Here is a 16,499-nt window from a genome sequence, read left to right as displayed (position 1 = left end):
TTCTTTTAAACCCCAACCAACACTTCTCCATGTAAAGCATAACTAAAAAATTATAAGGTCCCAAAGGTGAGACCTATTGGCTATGCCAATGCTTATTTTTGGGTAACAGGTCTGCTCCGAGAAACCCCTTGGGCACCAGTTGTGATAACACTGAACAAACTGCTGCGGGCACGGCAGGTAGGCAGGCTGTTCAAGGATTACAGGAGGGGGTGGGGAGGCCACCTTCCCGTATTATGTCCAGGTCACACGCTGCGGGGTGTGTTACATCAGTTACTGGGCTGGACACACGGGCCGCGGCAGCGCTGCACTGATGTTAGACACTCAGTGCGATCACACCCAGGTAGCAAGAAGGGAGCGAGCGCCATGCATTACAAAGTTACACTCTGTCTCTCAGCACCGTGACGCAGCATGCGCCCTCGTGTCAACGCCCGCATGAACAGAATCTGGAGGGAAGGGTCTGGTGATAAACAGGCAGGACATGGAGGGATGCAGGAGGAGGGTAAACAAACCCAGGAGCATCAAGCCCACGATTCAGAATCAATTGTCTTCGTACATTACTTGTGATTGAACACACACACAAATACACGGATAGATAAACAAGTCACTGGCTAGACAGTAAGCTTGTAACCTCTGAAGTAAACATGCCTTTTTTTTTATCAATCTTTATTGCACACCAATGAATGGTACACTGGCAATATTAAATACATCTTGGCATTTTCATTTTGTTTTTGTTGAAACATCTCCGTTAAATACATTCTTATCATAAATGGTTATACAATGGAGTGCGCCTCATAAGTCAACAGGATGTAGGCTGGACATATGTCCGGCCAATAATGTTTGCTAGAATACTGCATAAGTATTACCTATGACAGTTACAAGTGGAATGCAATTTGAAGTATTACTTTTTCAGAACAACCCCATACCCTCCTTCCTCCTTCCCTCCTGGTCTGCGGCTCGTTATTGTGTCTTATGACCCATTATTATGCCTCTATCTAGGATCTCTTGGTTCCTGTTGTCGGTGCCTCAGTGTCTGGGCAGCAAGATAACCTCAATTAATTGGCGTCGTGTTAACTCATAGGCTCAATTGACACACCAAGAAAGTATTTACAAAACGTAACATTCCACACTATCTAATAAGTGAGATCATGCATGTATGTTGTGACATTTAAAACAATCTGCAACGTTTTATTACATCACAACAATGCAAATATGTAAATGTCTCCGCAAGCGCACATCGCCAAGCACCTGAAGGGCATGACAGGCTCCCTATCCTGAAATGAGCTACTTTTAAACTCCTCACCCTCCCATACAAGCCACCACACAACCTAGGCTCAGACACCTCAGATCGCGGGCCTACTCCCCGCCCACACACCCCTCATCCAGCGTGTTATGGCAGGGAGGGGGACGGGCTTTCTGGCACATCCACCCCTCAAGACCTGGACCAGGCTCTCCCTCCCATCCGAGCAGCCAGCTCCCTTCTCGACTTCAGAAGAAAACGAACAAGCATTGGCATAGCCAATAGGTCTCGCCTTTGGGACCTTATAAGTGTTTAGACATGCAACAGTTGATGTTGTTGCACCAAGGATATTGTACATTGATGGAGCAGGTAAAACAAAATGTATACCTCCCTTATTTTGCATGAAATTAATTATGTAATCATTCTAAGTGTTAACTCGTACTAATTAGTTTGAAGTGAGATGACTAATCAACTCTTACACCTTGATAAACACCAGATACACGTGGGAATAAAATGCTGATTGCCTGGCAGAATAAATAAATTAATTACTTATGATACACAAACTAACTTTAGATTGTGGTGGAATAGAGAATTGCATGATTCTCATTGCTTTTGTGATGTTTTGTGCTTTCAGACATGCAGAATGGTGAGTATTATTGCTTTAAATGTTGCTACAAACCATGAAAATACTAATATATATTGGGATTAGCGTGGGATTAAACATTAGAATCTTAATTTCTATATTCTAATTACTGTTATGTCTGTTTTTGCTTAAGTTGGCATTTGGGCCTGCTAGGCCGTGGTACTTAATATGGAGCTCCGAGGGTACCGCCGTCATGTGAGCGCGATGTCTACTGCGCAGAATCAGATGGCTCGGGAGATCTCCAAGTGACCTCAGCTCATGTAAGCAGTATGTCCCTTGTCAAGGATAGGAGCATGGAGAGTTGCCAAGTAATGAAAGGTGTGAACTACCAAGGGGACAATGACTTGCTTTACTTCGGAACTTTCGCCTGTGAACCGAAGAATACAGGACACATTTTATACTTTGCTATGCCAAGTCTCATGGAAAACCGTGAGACATGTGAAAATTGAAAAGAATTACAAATTGAATTGAACTAACCAATCCAAACAGTTTCTACCCCTAAAATTGTAGCATATTGATATGAAGTAAGCGGGGAAAGGGTATAAAGACCCTCGTCCGCCCAAGGGGGGGGGGTTCACCGGGATGATCGTCTATGGCGTTGGGTCTATGTTGAGCTGATGAAGATTTCCATGGTTTACCTTGGGTTTCTTTAAATTCGAGAGAGTGATTTCATCTGATGGTTTGATTATTGCCGTAGGTTGGACAGTTTATCCTGGAGATTGTCGCAGAGACTTGAACAATCCTCTTTGTGATCGGAGAGTCGCCAATTTCGAGATTTTGGTAAATATGATGCAATGCGAAATCAGTGTTTATGTTCTAAAGTTGATGCCTTCTTGAAATAAATTGAATTATGTTATATTCGGTAGTGCCTACATGCTAATGCCGAGCAAACTAATATTAGATAAACAAGATTTGGATTAAGAAGAAATTCGTTTGTGATTCTTTGACTGAGTACTGGAATTTAAACAAATGTTTCCTAGGCTTTAATTGTGTTTTAGCTGGTTCTAAGTCACCATCAACCAGTCCAACTAATTGGTCCGTCGATCTAGTGGTGGAGTGCCTTGATGTCAAAGTCAGGATTCTATAGGTGCAGATGTACATAATGTATATAATATAAAGGAATTACTCCTGATAGGTAACCAGGTACCCCCACATGTCCAGCGCTTTTTCTCCTGTGCACAGATTCGAGTGAGACGTATGAGTGTTGGTGTTATGGGCCCCACCAATGAATGAATGTATGAATGAGTTGGTGTGATGACGAGTCTGTGACGTAGGGAGAATATGTAAATTTGCCTTTTCCGCTGGAGCAACTGCATAACTAAATCCTTATAAGATTCCAAAGGCGAGACCTATTGGCTATGCCAATGCTTGTTTATGGAACTCACAGCCTCCCACCCAATTCAGACGTTTTTCACGTAAATTTTATTCACAATTTAAGTAGCCACGCTTATGTTGCTTTCCCTTCTGTGATCACAAGCCAGTTATATTTATTGCCGCATATAGAAAGAAAATTAGAGTTATGCAGTTTCCCCTCCGCTCCTTTAACAACATTATTTTTTCCAGACAGCCAGCAGCTAAAATCGTGACTTGTACTTTTTGTCAGATGCTATGTTTACTTATTATGGAGTCTTTCTTCTTCACACCCTTTTCCCACGGGAGCAGTCATAGCATGTCTTTCTTTTCTGTCTTTGTGTACTCCAGGCACGCCGTGCGTGTCACTGGAGTGGCAGGGAGCCTCCGACTGCCGTCTCTCTTCCTGCTTCCGGCCTGGGGGCGGGGGAAGACGGAGAGTGTCTGGGACTGCAATGCGTCCTGGCCACTAGAGCCGCGCGGGGATGCACGGCCGGCGGGAGGGTCACAGTGTGTCTGCGGACAGGTAGCCCCTTGTTTCTTCCGAGGTAGCAGCGAGCACCCAGTGAGCCGCCATGCCTCCGCGGCCCTCCTCCGGGGAGCTATGGGGCATGCACCTGATGCCTCCGCGCATCACGGTGGAGTGCCTCCTGCCCAACGGCATGCTAGTGCCGCTCGAGTGCCAGCGCGAGGCGACCCTCCTCTCCATCAAGCACGAGCTCTTCCGCGAGGCTCGCAAGTACCCCCTGCAGCAGCTGCTCCAAGACGAGGCCTCGTACATCTTTGTCAGCGTCACCCAGGACGCCGAGCGAGAGGAGTTCTTTGACGAGACCCGCCGCCTCTGTGATCTGCGCCTCTTTAAGCCCTTTCTGAAAGCGATCGAGCCAGTGGGCAACCGGGAGGAGAAAATCCTGAATCGGGAGATAGGTGAGTCCCACATCTGCTGCCATGGTCCCGCACAAAGGGCAAGAGATCTAGAGTCTGTCACATGTGATGCCCGGGGCTGTCAAAATCAGTCACCTAAACAGTGGATCGGGTAAGCCCATGGCAACAAGAGATCTAACCCAATGCCATGGGCCTTCATGGCCATGCACAGACAGCAAGGTCTCAGAAAGACCACAAGGCATCATTCAACTCAGACCAGAGAGCAAAAATAGTAAATCTTTTGTTTCCGTACTATTGCCAATGGGTGCAGCGTGTATGCGAGTTGTCAAGGGACCTAAACAAACATGTGGGTTACCTCCAAGAACCGAGGGATAGGGGAATTCCTCCAGATTGTCCCAAGTGCCGAGGGATAGCGGAATTCCTTCAGATTATCCCAAGAACCGAGGGATAGGTGAATTCCTCACCCGGTGCAAAAGGCTGCAGGGGCTTGCACAGAGCAAAGGATCTTTGTCTACTATTGTCACAGATAACAAGAGGGAGGTGTTAGGAGAGTTTACCAATATGCCCAAAACAATATGTCTAGGATGTCTGGAGATATGAAGGTAGTAACATGCAACATATGTCTGTCAGAAATACAATCGCACATGCAAGTCTGAATTGATGAATGCGTATCTCACTTGGTACCCAGAGGTGGCAGTCAGATGTAGAGACTCGGAGACATTTATAAATGCACCTGATGCTCTAGCCAGCTAAAACTTGTTGAGCACATGAGGTAGGAGACGAGCGTGGGTATTATATCTCTAATCAGTGGGCGCGATCTGAGGCGATTCTTTTGTAATTTAAGAAAAACAGTTTCCCTACTTTATGTGAAAAATCATCCGTCCTGGGACGGTTAATTCCAAGAGTTTTAGCGCTTCAACTAAAACGTAAGGTGGGGTATCTCCTGTGCCGTGAATCCGGGAGAGGAGCAGAGAGCTAAAGAAGCCTTCTTGCAAAGGTGCCTGCTTGCCTGAAAAGAGATGTAAATGTGCACAACTGGTTAATCTGCAAATGTAAAGGGTGCTTGGAAGCTGGTATTGGATTTAATTGACGGAATCACTTGAAGCTTCCTATTGACACAGATTTAGTCTTTTTGAGTGATATTGCAAGGGAGTTCCAAGTTGAGTTCTGAAGTGAATGCTTTTAAATTATTTATAAAAAAATCCACTATGTACAATCTGGGTATTACGAAAATCTATATTTTGGAGGCATTTTTTTAAATCTTAAACCTTTTTGTGCATTTTGTAGCGTCTTTCTTTACTGTGTGGAAGGCAAGTTTAAAATAATGATTTAATGTCACAAATTGGGACCTACACAAACATACACAAGTCACTATTCTCCCCTGCTTTAACCAGGATTCAAATCCCTGGCTCTGTTTAGACACAAACCTCCGCCGTGAATTAACTAATAGAGGTTTCATAAGTTAGATGATAAATTTCACACTGATTAACTTGTATTTATTTTTCAATTAAGCTGTGCCATATTTTATATGTAGTTACCTGAAAGGTGAAAGACTGATACAAGTTACAGAATATTTTGTTTTTTTAGCATGCTTTTGATCCCGCCCCAATGTTCACTAATTCTGTCCCCTTTGCCCACAGCATCACAGTTCCCATACTTTTTTTTTAATTAATGCACTTCGATCACTGCCTGTAACTGTGCTGGTTGGGTGTTTCTATACCTACCCGATACGAAATAGGCCATTCACGTGCGTGCTAAATACTTGTCAATATGTAAAGACGTATGCAGGCAAATAACCGTCTTTAACATCAAGTTTATTTCAGACCAAAACATCAAGATAAAAAGAAGCTCGCAGCTTCTTCCAGCTCCCTCCGGCAACTGTACTGATTGCAGTTTATACCAACATTCTGCATTCCGAATCAGCTGCTTACATCTTTAGTAACATGGTAACAACACAATCCCACACACAAAGAACGAGCTGTCAATGCCCATGGCTTCTGAAACTTAGGTGGAGGCGTAATAGTTTGTCTAAACTGAAAGCCAGCTCTGTCTTGTAATTAACATTCCTGCTGCCCTTTTTGGATGTACCCGAGGTCTCTGGCAGACATTTATGAATAATATCCCATGCTGGCAGTGATGCACATAACTGTTGTCCGGTGTTCCCTTTGTCTACATTGTTGATTCCTTGGGCTGTTCTTCACGACTAGGTACACAGTTCAGACACATACCTGATGCCCAGGTTTGTCATTCATGGTTTTTATGCCAAGCTCTTCCTTAGCCTTAACTTAGTGGTAATTAGTCATGGCTTACCATACCTGGTGCCCATAGTATGCCTAGGAATCGAAGAGTCTACCATGCGCCTGATATACAGGACTTCCCCAAAAAGTCACAATATTTAGCCTTAAGGCAGGAGTTTGGTTAGTGCTTGGTACTTAGTACCATGTGTTTGCCTTTTTTCTAGTGCTGCCGTAAGAGCTCTCTCTCCTTGCACTTTATCTGATGTCTAATTTTCCCTTTAAAGTACATGAGGAGGATGAGATCCCGAGATCGTAGATGGATGGTAACATTACAAAGCTTAACCTAATACCACATTAAACCTGTTCTGAGACCAGGTTATTTTACTGTATACATGTACCCAGGTTTACCCAAAAATAGCACCAGTAGATGGTGCTGTTTAACTCGGCCAGTGACCGAGTTTGACCTAAACATCCTCCTCCTGCGCTCGGACAATTTCTTTATTCTCTGCAATGCATAATTGCTCCTCATTCACTGGCAGCATATCTTGCACTATTCAATAGATGAGTAACTTTTTTTATACCATGACCTGATGCCCACCACTAAACAAACAATTTAATCTTCTCAGTAGCGCATGTGTGTAGGTTGCCTGGGCATGTACTAGGAAATCAAGAACCCAAATTTATGAAGACGTAACTCTAACTACATCAGATATCTAATGATCTAACCATCAGTTTCCATTACAAAATTGAACATCCATAGGTAGGTAATTCTGCAAAGTGAGCTTGGGGAGAAACCTTATTGTATACCTTCTTAAAGCTCTGCCCTACAGTCGCAAGTAAAGGTTTAGGCGGAGAGAGATGAGGAATGCTCCCACATGCATCTTAATGTTATGATTATTCAACAGGCATTGGGTTGGTAAGGGTGATAAACAAGGGGGTGGGTTTGGAACTTAAGTCTGGGGTGGCATTGTTTCTACTCCAGTGTGAGAGGTTGTCAAATGAAGCATGCCTTGATAAGTTAAGGGGGAGTCGACTTCTCAAAAATCTTTTGATGACACTCTCCAAAAGAAGTCTGAGTTGGAAATGGATAGCAGTGACTTTAGTAAACTCAAGTAGTGTTGCACGTTATAACTTAAGTCTTCCACCCACTTTTACCTGCCAGGGTGGGGTCAATGGTTTCCCCTGGGCTTTAATACCTGTGCAACTTTAGGGCAGTTATTAACATTCCCAGGATCTTGGAGATGTTTAAGCTACTATTTATATCCCAGAGGTATCTGGTATTTTTAGCACGGGTCACTAATACAAATTCCTTTTGGCTATTTATAGCTACTATTGCCGTCAAAACACAACAGCCACTATACCTATAGAAAGCTATGTGGGTGTTAGAGTGACTTTTTGCCTCTTGTCTCGTTTAACAGGAGAGGAGTGTTGAGTGCATTGCTAATGCATGTTCCTTGTGTACCGTATCAGACAGTGTTTCACATTCTAGGCATTCTATTTCCCAATCAGTGACAGGCTCCATATTTCTGTAATCATGCGTTAAATGCTATAGTTTACAAAGAGACACTAGTCCTCACACGGCCTCCTGTATAGGTTCCAAATATGGGACTATACATTTCTAAAGTTGAATAGTTAAGAATTGACTTCTGTTAAACAGATATTTGTGACATACTCTTATGCTATCATTTAAATCCATATATTTTTGAGTGTGAGGAGAATGGCTAAACATTAGTAACACATAACATTGTGCAGGTGTGTAAATATTACAGACTGCACGAGTAATTACTGGTTATTATTCAGTCATTTAAATTGTAATGGTGTTTGTTATTTTTAGATATTTGTTTGGGTTGCTGTGGCCCTTGATTTGTTTGTTAACGAGTGCAGTTCATGCCTTCGACACCCACCTTTTCTTTGACGTGTATTTGATACACATCATTGTCATGTAATGTTTTGGGAGACTGACTCAGTGATTGGTGTTTGTCACAGTTGCCCAGTAGGTCGTGTTGAATGTCAATGGCACTCACTAAGAGGTATTTGGAAAATGATTGTGTATATATTTTGTTTTACGGTTCATTGTGAGTTCCTACTGGTGTAAAGATAAAAATTGGAATTTTGGCCAATTTTAGAGGAGAGTCGTTTTTTTAATGTATCACTAATATAGATTCTTCTGGAGCTCAAGGTCTTGAAATTCACATTGGCCTGTAGGCTGTAGCCCAGCTTTCCTTTCTGTGGTCAGAAAGGTCTGACTATTATACCAAAGGACATTACACTGACTAAATGTTCAGGTATCTGCAATTTTGTATCCAGACTGAAACAGAAATGATCACAGAATTAAACAGCCTTAAATGTACACGTCTCTGCTATGGCATTCAACACCTGGTGCTGATTCATGCTCGCTTTCTACACCTGTGTACTCGTTAAAAAAAATCTGTCTGCAGTGCCTATGCTAACACGGAAATCCTAGGAGCAGATGCATGAACTGCAGACAGCCAACAGGGACGTTGTAACCAACAGCACTGTAACGCAAAATTATGGACTGTGGTGACGTACCCCTGAGACTGTCAACTCACTTCTAGTGGTAGGTCTTGGGCTGAACCTCTCCCCCCACCCCTCCGTGCACCAGAGGCAAGCATTGCGTCCATCACAACCACTACGTTGTGTTGCTGAGCTGCGGCAGTGCATGCACTAGCTCGTAGTTTCGAGTTTGTGGTTTGTTTACTGTATAATGTGCTCTTACAGAACGGAGTCCTGATACGGTCCCCAATATTTATCCGGGTCAATTCACACATGTATCTTCATGCTCAAATGGAGCATTGCACTTTTGCAGGGGACTACATTCATAGGGGGCTTATTGCATTGCCTCGAGTTTCTCCCGCACTGATTAGACATTGCTAATTTCTTATAGTACATATTTTCTATTAGCAGTTTGTGGTATCCTGTATAAACACACAGAAATGACAACTCAAACAATAAAAGTAAACTTGCAAAGCAGACTACAAAGCACAGACGGACTAACAATGCCCATGCCTGTGGAATCTGCTGGAGAATAAACTGATATGAGATGTTACAGTCCTTGGGCCGAAATGAGTTGTCCTGTCTTTTTGCTTGAAAAGGAAAGTTAGTACTGTGGGTTCATGTGATTGCTGCAGCAGAGTCTGTATTGAGTCTACCAAAGGAGTGAGCAATTGAGAAAATGAAAGCAACTTGAGTGGGTAGCAGTAGCACATGCTGGTTACAGCTCTTTGTAACCACAGAACTGTGATAGCAAACTCAATATAACAAGCATTGGCAAAGTCAATAGGTCTTGACTATGCGAGAGCTATTGGCTGAAACACATTGCCATAGCCATGTTGTACACCAGTGTGGCTGCTGTTCAGCATCTCTAAACATTAGTAACATGATGTGGAGTGGGATATATTGGGGTAGATTGGAGTATTGTTGAGTGGGGTCGATTGGAGTATTGTGGACTGTGGTAGATTGGAGTAGCTTGGAGGGGACACTGGGGTAGTGTGGAGTGGGTTAGGTTGGTTTAGAGTAGCGTGAAGTGGGGTAGAGTGAAATAGGATGGACGGGGTAGAATGGTTTACGGTAGTGTGGGGTAGATTGGTTTAGAGTGGAGTAGATTGCGGTAGATAGGAGTACTGTAAATTGGGTGGAGTGGGGTATGTTGGGGTAGATTGGTATGCGTTAGGTTGTTAAAGAGTGGGGTTGGGCAGAGTGGGGTAGGTTGGAGTGCAACTGGGCACTTTAGATTGCAGTGGCCTACTTGGGGTGGGTCGATTGAGTGGATTAGAGTAGGGTAGATTGGAATAGAGTGGGCTGTACTGCAGTAAGTTAAGTTGGATTGGGGTGCAGTGGTGTAGAGTGGAGTAGATTGAAGTGAAGTAGATTGTAGTGGAATAGATTGGGCTATACTGGAATGAAGTAGATTGGGGTCGAGTTCGTTTTTTATTGTAGTGGAGTGTGATAGATTGGAGTATGATAGATTGGAGAGGGCTAGATTGGGTAGATTAGAGTATTGTGGAGTGGGGTATATTGGTTGGATTGGAGTAGGGTGGAGTGGGGGAGAATAGGGTGGAGTGGGTAGATTGTAGTGAACTGAAGTGGGGTAAATTGGCCATGGTCTTTGAAGAGTGTTCCATACGTGCCCTTATGTCCTGCAGCATTTGTTTTGTACAGCTACTGCCATGGTTGGTTTTCAAACGAGAGCAGCTCTGGTGCCGAGCTAGGGCAGAAGCAAAACAGGCCACCTGCTGGCAACAGGTGGCTTCAGTGCATTGTTAGGTATGTGTTAGACTTGAGTATAGAACCGTCGATCCGTGGGCACTGTGGAGTGAAGTGAAATCGAAAGTCTGCGAGTCGGGAGCTATGCTTTAACCTCTGAAAACGTATGGTCGGAAGGCCTGTTTTCCATCCTGTAAAGTGTAAATCTTCTGTCAGGTTTGTCACCTCTCACTGCCGAATCTACCATGATCACTGAGCCAGCCCCCTTTCCCGGAAGAGTGGACTTTTAGAATTACCAGCTTAGTGGGAGAGGCCTGGTGTTGGGCTGTCTTTTACCTCCTAGTAGAATTTCACCTGTCTCTGCTATGGGGAACAGACAAATAGCTTTTATGCCAGCCCGCAGGCCTCATAAATTGTCGTCCTGGATTTTGGCTGTTGAAGGACACTTGATACATCTTTCTTTCGCTTTGGGAGACGCGCAACATTTTGTACGAAGTAAGCATAACTAGTAACAGTGGTTTTTTGTTTAAATAAAGCACATGCTTTTTCTCTCAGCTATATCCCAGGTATTTCCCTTTCTGTTGTGTTTTTTTCCTTTTGTCTCTTCCTCTCCTCATATGTGCTTTACCCTCCATTCCTTTACCTCTTGTCCTCTTCCATCCCTCTTTGCCCTGCGACCCTCTCCTCATCTTCTTTCCTCTTATCGTGGTCCTTCTCCCCCTCATCTCGTGTCCTCTTGAATACCTGCTCATCATCTCAATTTCTCCCTCACCCTGTCTTTCTCCCCCACTTATCAATCCCCCTTTGCCCTCATATTTTATTTATTCACTCTCAAACAATCTGTTATTCGGATTGTATACATATCTCCTTTTTTGACTTCAGTCTTTGTATTTACTTGGACGGTGCCCTTTCACACGTTACCATGCTTAGTCATACCCATCCTCACACTTCTGCAGCTGGGCAGGCAATACCAGCATCACTTTAAAAGTCTGCATTAATTGCACGTGGATGAGTAAAGGGGATTTATGTTTTCACAAGGCTTCAAACTGCTGGGAAAAGTCTATATTCATAAGTAGTTATCTCTCGGAACCAGGTAAAGCAAAGTTTATGTGCATGTGTCCGTGAAAAATACAAAATGCTGTTTAGTGCCATTCATGGCACATTCGGAGTCGTGATCACCAACAGAGATCATGCGATCCACTTCTGGTGTATAAAAAAAGATACTGGAGCCTCGTTCAAGTAAAACAATAGATCCTTTAATTAAAAGGACCCACAAACGACTCAACCACCGATCAGTCCCAAGAACAGCAGGCAACTGACCAACGCCTCGTGTTCTAGAACTAAACCAACACTTTGCCATCGTGGTTCCACAGAGGTATGCACATGACACAACTTGAGAAATGTAAGCAGTACAAATAGCAAAGCACAATGAAGTTGAATAAGAAATAGTAAATGGCACATACTACACTAGGCTCCTCCCTATGTGTATTGCTGCTACTGTTTATAGCAGTGCATTGATGCACTTTGCAGTCTCCAAAGGGGCAGGTGATGGAAGGAAACTGACCATTGTCCTGTGCCAGGCCTTTGTGCACTGCTGAGAATGCACATCTTGATACTCTATGAAGATTGCTTCCAGAATATGGACTTCTGCACTTGTTTTTATATATGTAACTTTTATTGTATGTGAGCATTTTTGTAGTACTTGCCTATCTCTTATTGCGGCCCCTTTGCATTTTCTGTACAGTCAGGTGAATAAATAATACTATTGTAATTTATAGATTGGATAAGGGTATGGGTTGGAGTGCATTTATTAGTGTTGGATTTTAGTGTTTTGAATAGGCTGGTGAGTGTGCTCCAGACCTGTTGCAGCAGTGTGCACATGTTTCGTATGCATGTGATTGTAGATGTAAGAAATATGAGCATAGGCTAGATAGCTAAATGTATTTGCCTGGCAGGATTACGGCATATGTCAGCCTGGTGCTGATGTTGGAAAAGGCCACATTTTTATTCCTGGTTTGATTTGGCAATAGTTGTTGATACTTATACTCGTTGGGTGTATAGTCTAAAGCTTGCATGTTTGTACTGAGAAGGAGCTTGCACCTGTTGGGCTCTTTTTTTCTTTTAAATATATTATGGAAAGAGGAAATTATCAGGTGTGGCACCATTCACAATCTGAGGTTTCGCCTTCGATTGTTTGACCTGAATTTCTACAGAAGTTTGGTTTTCCATTTAGTGGGATCGCTCGCTCATCATCCGGGCAGATGAGTGAAGCAGGTATCATCTTGCTGATCACAGGTGGCAACTGCACCCAGATGTGGTATACGGTTCTTTTCTCAGTGGAGCTGGCCCTTGGTAGACCTTTTTTTCAACCTCTGAAAACAATGTTTGCCCAGTGTTTTGTAATCTGGAATTTACCTTTTGAAGGTCTCTAGGAAACGTTCTCCTTTCAGTGGAACATTGGCCTCCTTCCTGTACGCCGTCTCGCCTGTGATCCCATGAGTGCTGAGGAAAGTCAAGACGAGACTGAGCACAGGCCTGGGATGTGTGCCAAGGGTACGGTACTCCAAACTCCTGATTCTGAACATTTGCTCACTACTTCAGCTGGTTTTGGGAGGGGCTGCTGTCCCAGAAGCAGAGCAGAGTTTTAAACCAAAACATCCACAACCTACACCCTTTTATCTGGAAATTTGAGCAGAACAAAGCTATATCTTTTGCTTTCCATCAGAAGTGGTTGTAATTTTGGCTGGCCCGCCGCTAAGTCCGTTAATTCAAGTCATTGGGCGATATTTCTCACCTGGGTTGAAGAGGGAGAAGTCGACCACCTGTAAGTGAAACTGATATTCTTGTGTGCGGCCCAGTAAGGCCATGATGTGGGCACAGCTAAGCATTAGTTATCAGCCCTTTCATCCTTTCTTCGTTTGCCTCATCATGTCTCCCTGTTCAAGTCATCCGTTGTGATGCGTTTCTTAATATGGCTTTCACATAAATTCCCTTCTGCTTCATTAATTTTGCAGCAGTGTTACCTAAATTTTGTCTTAACTTTCTAGATGCATGCTCACCTCGATCCTCTTCACAGCTGTAGTCCCAGTCTCTTGCCCGTGGTAACTTTGTTTATGATTGCCTTCACTTCTGCCTGTTTCATCAAACTGCAGCCCTTGTCATTTCAGTATAATATGCCAGAATGGTGATGGATCAAACCCAGATCTGTTGACTGGGTGTGAGTGTTTGATTGGTTCTGATGCTCCTTCCATCACCACCCCCTTTTGTACTGCTTTGTTCGCCATAAGTTGGCAGGGTATGCTCAGACGTGAGTCCCTTGCTCACTTTGCCACTGGATTCAAGCAAGCCTGGCTGAAGACGGCTGAAATGCCAGAAACCGGTCCTAGGAAGCTTGTTTCCGGTCCAGGGAAAGCATGGCTTGGCAGTTTGTGCTGGACTGTTCCCATGAGGCACAGGGACAGACTGATTTGCATATGGCCATGTCTGAACTGGGGTGGCAGAGTGGGCTAAAGAACGGTGATGGGTTAAACCCAGATCTGTTGACTGGGTGCGAGTGTTTGACTGATTGGTTCTGATGCCCCTTCCATCACCACCCCCTTTTGTACCACCTTTTTAGGTCGAGCCTGGCCAACGCATGCACTGCTCTGGCATGCTGTATTCCGGTATGGACTTGAAGCTCCGCCCACTCTCTGCCCATATTTTTCATTAGATTCTGTCATTGTCCTCTGGAAACTGTGGCTTTTCATTGCTCAATAGGCTTAGAAGTCCCTCCTTAGTACCGCCTTGTCTCATTTTGTATTCTTCCATGAGGACACCCCCTGTTACATGTGTTAGTACTCGGTAGGCTTTAATTACAGCCTCCGAGCACTATTTGCTTAAATGGTTTTCTCCTGCCTCTGCTCCCTCATTGCTTACATTTTTTTAATTTTTCATAGCACGGCATGTGCCTTTGGTTTATTTGCGACCCAGTGCGGGTGCATGTTTTTTGTGTTTTTTTCAACTGTTATTTTATTTAACTGCTCCATGCCGCACTTTCACTTTAATGGCGGCTGCGCCCCTTTCCTTAGACGAGCCATGTCTAAGGAAAGGGGCACGGCTGCCGTTAAAGTAAAACCGTGGCATGGGGCACTTTTGCAACAAGAAAAAGCATTTGTTTGTCAAGTTGACAAATGCATTTTTGGTAAAAGCGCCCCCATATCGTGCTTTCACTTTAATGGTGGGTGCGCCCCTTTCAATTTGGGGAACCAGATTCGAGTCTTTGCAATGATGCTCAACATCCTGTGATTCTGGGTAAATCACTTAATCTCCCTGTGCCCAACATAAACGAAGGTGTCCTTGTGTAACGCAACTGGTACTCATTTAAAGCGCTCTGATACCCGATACCTCAGGTTCAAGTTCGCTCTATATAAAACTCCGAAGAAAAAATAAATGCGAGACCTATTGCATTGCAAATGCTTGTTCTCTGAGGAGCTGGTGCTCAGTACCCATGAATCCTTTATTTCGAAAATGGTATCGCCTTTCCACGTGGCACTAGGAAGTAGTGTTGATGAGCAGCTGTTTGAGTTCAACGGTGTAAAAATAAGAAAGAGACCTGGAAACGGACCTTGTTACGAACGATTGTTCTCTGCACCAACATGCATTACACAATGACCCTGGAAGGCCTTGGGGCTCATTCCAGGAGAGGGAAAGCTGCAACAGCTGCTCCAGTGCGAGGTGTGCCTGGCTTTGACACATTCTATACTTACCCTCATCGATTCTTACGTATGCCGCGGAGGGTCATTTTGTCTGCTTGGTTCTGCACGACTTCAGGTATAAATCCAATTTGCAGACCCACATCCTTGCGGGGGGAGGGGTGTGCCTTTGTTACTGTCTCAAATTGTGAGGAATCTGTGGTTTGAAATCTCGTTTTCCATCACTGACACTTGCTTCATTTGAATGCAAGGTACTGGCCAAGCAGCGTGTTTGGTTACTTTAAAAAACATGCCTGTGGTCTAGCTTCGTTCAGCCTGGTGGGTCTCTGCGCAGTGTTTAGAAACCGCTGGAGCGGGGCGTAAGAATGGAAACGTGTGCACTGAGTTCAACCCTGCCCGCGTGCTTCTGTTGTCAGTCCAAACAGGCCACAGTGAAGGGGCATGATGTTATCCGGATGGAGTGAGTCACTTTGAAACAGTCAGTGGTCACGTCTGCCGCAGGGCAGATTATGGCAGCAGTACATATTCGGTATTTTGTCAACTTAAACTACGTTCACTTGGAAAGCCTCGCAGACTGTTTAATAAACAGCACACTCTCACACGTGTCAGAAAGAGAGCAAGGTGCAGGATGTGGCCGGAGGGTCATTGTTTCCAGTGAATGACCCCAGCAGACAGGCTCCTGCTGTCAATAATGCCTTTGTAGGGTGGAGCAAACTTCATTTTGGGATCTCGGCCCTGTGACCCTCTGCTTTTCTAAGAGACTGGGCGAACCGTGCGCGATGCCATCGTTGCGTGGGGGTTGCTGCCGCGCCTGCTCCAGGCATTCTTCCTGGAAAGGGACAGAGGGAGTTTGTCAACTTTCCCCCGAACCTTCGTCACGCTGCACAGATGGCGCTGCTCCTTCAAGCGTAACATTGCTATCTTATCGCGCACGCTTTCCTCTGTGAAGCTTTTGCTGAGTCACAAGGCGGGTCGGCCTTCCAGGCCTCAAGAATCGCGCCTGACATCTGTATGCGAGTTACTGCCTTCGAGAGGGACGATGTGGTGGCGTGGTGTTCACCACCGGAATTGTGAGACGGGGAGGGTCAAATTATGCGGCAGGGTTGAGTAAATTATGCGGCAAGAAAAAACAAATTTGCTCGGCAAACTTTGTGATCCTATTACTTAATTATTTTGACATTTTTACGCTTCTTAACACTGGGCATTAGTTGTATCTCATTAGTACAATTTTA

The 16,499-nt window shown here is 44.3% G+C and overlaps 1 protein-coding gene across 1 annotated transcript in view; it reads left to right on the top strand.

The window, feature by feature from the left end:
• The first annotated feature begins 3,633 nt into the window (after window positions 1–3,633).
• The window catches only part of PIK3CA (phosphatidylinositol-4,5-bisphosphate 3-kinase catalytic subunit alpha), a 256,280-nt gene continuing 243,414 nt past the window's right edge, over window positions 3,634–16,499 (top strand). The window contains exon 1 of the mRNA XM_085635399.1: window positions 3,634–4,157. Coding sequence (XP_085491525.1) covers window positions 3,806–4,157 — 352 coding nt within the window. The 5' untranslated portion in view covers window positions 3,634–3,805. The remainder of the gene's footprint in view (window positions 4,158–16,499) is intronic.

The sequence above is a fragment of the Triturus cristatus genome, chromosome 11 (genome assembly GCF_964204655.1).
Source record: "Triturus cristatus chromosome 11, aTriCri1.1, whole genome shotgun sequence".
NCBI lineage: Eukaryota > Metazoa > Chordata > Amphibia > Caudata > Salamandridae > Triturus > Triturus cristatus.
This window is presented reverse-complemented; position numbering and strand designations above follow the sequence as displayed.